This window comes from Eucalyptus grandis, chromosome 11 (assembly GCF_016545825.1).
Source record: "Eucalyptus grandis isolate ANBG69807.140 chromosome 11, ASM1654582v1, whole genome shotgun sequence".
Taxonomy (NCBI): Eukaryota; Viridiplantae; Streptophyta; class Magnoliopsida; order Myrtales; family Myrtaceae; genus Eucalyptus; species Eucalyptus grandis.
In genome coordinates, this window is record NC_052622.1 from 14,338,178 (window position 1) to 14,343,448 (window position 5,271).

Below are 5,271 nucleotides of genomic sequence, written 5' to 3' on the forward strand. Positions count from 1 at the left end.
TATGTTAGCAAAGTCTTTTGTGCAATGGGGAGAAATTTGTGCCTGGCTTTTGGTTATACGATAAGAAAATAGGGGATGCACTTGGAGAGACGGGTCGGGATTGAAGTTGAAGAGTTGGAGTCGTCTTTGAAAAAGACCAGATCGAGCAAATGACTCAGAGTCGTCCAAAGTCCAGAAAATGGAGCTTGACCGGAGACGATAAGTCAATTTTGCTCGTCGCCTCACACATGATGCGTTTGTCGTTTCAAGGAAATTCTAACTAGAGTATGGTGCGGTCCCCACATATATCAAGAAAAAGTCTCATCGTTACTACGTGTTCCAGCTCTTGGAGAGGAAGGAGAAGGCAATCGAGGACGCGGCCGAAGACGGCCTCCTCATGCCGAGCTGTCGGGGCTCGCGCTCGTTGGCCATGGGCAAGGCTTGACCCTCGCCAGATCCAACGAGGGCGAGCCTTGCCGCCCAAGCGTCGAGGGCGGCCTCGCGCCGGGCGGGAAAAAATTGACATTTATACGATTCTACAAGTTGCCTTATAAGGAAATATTTAAATTAGTAATGAATCCAAAGAAGTTATTGACACAATATCAAGAAATTGTAAACATATATATACAAAGAGAGCAATATCTTAGGATCTTAACGTTTTTTGGTTTTGTTAAGGTTGTTCATAAGAGAGAAAATATCCAAATTTTAAAAATAATGATACTTCAGAGACAAAGTCAAGTCGAGAAAAGTAAATTGTGTGGACCAATCAAAGTTTGCATCAGTGGAAACTATGCAGAGATTACATAGCTTTCACATATTTAAAACTGAATTACTATGCCCTAAATTGAATCAAAATTCTTTTAAGTGAGGCATCTGTGTCCAAACTTATTTAAACACCAGTATATCATGGATGCTATACCAATAGATAGCTCTAAGGATTACACCAGTAAATCCAGCACAAGTGACCGCACCTGCATTCAATTTCTACATGAGGGACTATGTCACACCAAACAAGATTCTGCCATCTTGTTATCGTGCTCATAGTGGTGACTGTTAGAAATTGTTGGAACACTTGAAGAAGATGAGAGAGTTTCAAGTTCAATTTCAGTCTCGACATTATCAACCGACGTCTCCATTGGATATAGAAGTGGTTTCGGGGGAAGTTGTAGTTCATTGATCTCTCCTTCTAACATATTAAGGACTCGGCTCATTGACGGTCGATCATCAGGGCTCAATTGTATGCACCAAAGAGCAATGATTATCATCTTCCTCGTTGACTCTCTCTCTTCATCAATGGCATCTACAGTTTCAACCTCCTTTCCTTTGTTGAGTTGATCATAAACCCACAAAGGAAAATAAATTTCACTCGAATCATCTACATTTGCATTTATGTTTCTCCTTCTGCCGGCCATTTCCATCAACATCATCCCAAAACTATAAACATCAGCTTTATAAGAAACACCACCAATGTCCTTATAGAATAGTTCGGGCGCCATATATCCCAAGGTTCCTCTTGCTGCAGTCAATGTTACTGTGTTGCGATTAGTGGGATAAAGTCTTGCAAGTCCAAAGTCAGAAACTTTCGGAGTGAAACTCTGGTCTAGGAGAATATTGTGAGGCTTGATGTCAAAGTGTAGAATTTGCATGTCACATCCGCGATGTAGATACTCTATGCCTCTAGCTATGCCGAGAGATATCTCATACATTTTCTTATAATCAAGAGAATCTCCTTCATCCTTATAGACAATGTGCTTATCCAAGGATCCATTCGGCATGAAATCATAGACAAGAGCTTGTTTGGAATAATCGAAACAAAAACCAACAAGTTGCACCACATTAACATGATGGATCCTTCCAATTGTGGCCACTTCACTTATAAAATCTTGGCCATTAGATTTTGGTTTATTCAAAATCTTAACTGCGATTTCATTGCCACTCCTAAGCATTCCTTTGTACACAGAACCATATCCCCCTTCACCTAACTTGTATTTGAAATTTTTTGTGATCTTCTTGATATCTGAGTAAGAGTACCTTATGGGCAAAAAGTTGTTGTGAGCTTGTAGAAATTCTTCGATGTTTGCATCCATTGCTTGGTGTCTTCTCATCCACTTATAGATTAGAAGTATCAATACACATGGAGCTCCAAATATGAATTTTGCTGCCAGGAAGTGAGCTGTGTAGAAAATTGCCTCAAGATTAGCGTAAAGCATAGTGTTTTTTATTTGTCAGAAAGCACATACAAAAAGTGTTTTCTTCACATATAGCGCGTGAGTGTTTCGCAGATGTGAGGAAAAGGGAATTGTCCATACCAAAGATAAAAACGGCATCAGCACCGGCATTCATTGCAACATTTAGCGCCGCACCCCAATTAGATGTGACTACAGAAAGCAAGAGACTCATGAAGACATATAATCAGAATTAGCTAAGCTACGAATAAAAAATATGTACACGGAAAGAAGCATTGTTATCCTAGTTAACTAAAAAAATTAGGTATGGATGAACAACACCCAAAGCAAAGATGTATTAAGGATAATAACTAATGTTACATTTGCATACTATATCTGACAATCAATAGTAGTACATATTCAAAACATCCGGTCTCATATTTAATATGTTCTTTGAACCTAAAGATTTCATACAATGAATTTTCTGGCCCCATCGAGACCTAAAATATAGTAAATCAACAAGTTTTACTTTCAAGAGATTCCTTTTTTTTACACAATTTTGGTTATGAGAATTAAAAGCTTTTTGTGACTATACTTGATTAACTTACGAGGTAGGATTAACGTATCCTGGCCTTCGCAAGGAAGCACACCACTAACTTTGGGAACTTTTGATTTAAGAGAAAAGATCAAGTACTTTGAGCTAATATAGAAACTTTTGGAAGGAACTAAATACAATTTTCTTATATTCTGTAAAGATCCAGATGTTCAACGTTGACTTAGCACGAACTTAGTTTTTATTTGTCGAAAAGCACAAACTTAATGTGACGTTTTTGGAAATCATTTTCAATGAAATTGACAACATTTTTCTGATATTTGGTTGAAATTTTAAAATGAAATAGAAAATATTTTCCATCAGTTGGTACGAAAAATATAATGTCTCTCCTTGAGCTGCTTTTGATAAAAAAAAAAAAATATTTTTGATCTTTTTTTCTCTTTAAAAAATTCAATTTTTTCATTATTTTATATTTATATTTTTATTTCTTTTTTCTTTTTACTTCTTTTTCTTTTCCTTGGCCAGCAGTTGGCCACAAGTGAGGAACGAGCTCATCAGCTTTGGCAATGCTCAAGCATCACCAATCTATGAGGCCTAAGCCTTGCCACCCTCGGCAAAGCTCAAGTGTCGCCGATCTAGCGACGCTGAGCTCGCCTATGACCAGTTATCGGCCTTCACATGGTGGGCGACCAGATAAAGAAGAAGCAAAAGGAAAAATTAAAACATTTGAATTTAAAAAGAAATGAAAACTAAAATAAGTAAAATGAGTGGTGAAAGAAAGAGGAGGGAAAATGATTTCCTCTCTTCAAAAATAAAAATCATTTCCCCCACTTTTGAAGATGTTTTTTTTCATTGACGGAAAATGTTTTCCTTAACTTATTATTTTTCGTTAACCGAACGCCAGAACATTAAAAGAAAAAAATCTTAAAATTTATTTTCGCCGACACAAACAGAACTTTTTAGTGGGTTCTATACTACAAGTTTCAACTATCTTTCTATGAACAGGAATAAAACACCACATGACGTGGTTGTTACTGCATTTTCTCTAGGAGAATGACGATTGTATTTCATAGTGAAACAATTTTTTGCATGCCATGTTAATCCCCTCGAGGGCTAATTCGATTTATTCGGTTTTGCTTATTCAATCATGATGGTCGAGAGTTCTACAAATTTCACTTGCATATCTTACTTTGATTTTCATGCCAATCAATCACGGTCCGTCGCTTTAAGGCACAAGAGCTATAGCTAGAGCCATATATTAGCATATTGCTAGGGTAAAGAACCTCAATTGGAAAGGCATACTTACAGGGGTAGTAGCCTATGCATATCAGCATATTTGTCCCTAGGTATCGGAAGCCTAAGAAGCAAAACTGATATGTTTTCACCCCGGCAGGCGAGTAGCTGAGAGTAAACCCGTCGGCCATCGCATTGTGAACGTCGTTGTAGGAGAATGTGCGATACTTCCGTAAATAATCTGCTGCATATATTGACGTGGTTATGGTGCAAGAATCCTCAATATCCGATGCTTCTGCGTCGATGAGGGCATATGAATGATACCCTTCTGTAACTATACAGAGTTCGGTGCTGATATATAAATGAGATCTCACTTGCTTTGAGCAAGACACGATGGTCACCGTGGGTTGTTCATAGGGCACCCTGTACGATGCACTGTATTCAACACTGAAATTACACTGCGTTAACTGGTAGAGAGGAAGGGAGGAACAGTCGCCCTTTCGCAGCCCGACATCCACCACTTTGATATTCCCAAAATCAAAATCAATGGAACCCTCATAACTTTCAGGGTATATCGATTTCACATGATACCGACCACCGAACAAAGATAGCACCGTGCGGTTATCTTCACATGCTAACTCGAACTTCGAAGCACCACAACCTTTCGGGTCGTCTTTCAATCGAAAGGGATAGCGTATGTTATCGATCTCGCCACACGATGAAGAGGCACACAGGCGGTTGTTCCTGGCATAACAACTGATCCCAGCTTGCATTATGAGAAGGAGGAATACTGGGAAGGGCTTCATTTGGTACCTGAGCTGAGAGAACTTGTGCAATGCAGAAAGCTTAATGTTTGGCTTTGGTTGTTTGGTGCGGAGGCACGACAGAAAAGGGGATGCAATTAGAGAGACTACCGCGATTGAATTGGAAGACTGGGAGTCAGGTCTTTTTAAAAGCTCAAGTCAAGCAAATGACCCGGTCAGAACCGCCCAAAGTCAAGAAATTAAAGCTTCGTACGTGATGGAACGTATGTGGCTTGGATTGATAATGCGGATAAATGTCATATCGACGGTATTATGTAAATTTCGCTAGAGGGCCCACGTCGTTGTTGGTTAAGATAATTTTGGTCTATATACTCTATAAATTATAATTTTTTATTTTTATTTGATCATACAATCTTTTTCTCTCACCACCCTTCTGATTGGTGGGTTTAAATATGGACATGAGTTAATTTAACATATAAATGACGTTCACAACTTGTAATCCACTATTCACAATAGCGATTTTGACTGACTGAATTTTCAGATTTCGTTTTCGATTAAATAAATCAAATCTTCCGTT

At 38.6% G+C, this 5,271-nt stretch overlaps 2 protein-coding genes across 2 annotated transcripts; both read right to left on the reverse strand.

Annotated features, from left to right (window-relative positions):
- Window positions 1–782: 782 nt before the first annotated feature.
- LOC120289439 (rust resistance kinase Lr10-like) lies at window positions 783–2,344 on the reverse strand. Its single transcript, XM_039304338.1, has one exon. It carries the CDS (start codon window positions 2,187–2,189, stop codon window positions 981–983), a length of 1,209 nt encoding a protein of 402 aa, XP_039160272.1. The 5' UTR covers window positions 2,190–2,344; the 3' UTR covers window positions 783–980.
- A 1,525-nt stretch (window positions 2,345–3,869) lies between these two features.
- Window positions 3,870–4,834, reverse strand: LOC120289765. Its single transcript, XM_039305107.1, has one exon. It carries the CDS (start codon window positions 4,734–4,736, stop codon window positions 3,870–3,872), a length of 867 nt encoding a protein of 288 aa, XP_039161041.1. The 5' UTR covers window positions 4,737–4,834.
- Window positions 4,835–5,271: the final 437 nt, after the last annotated feature.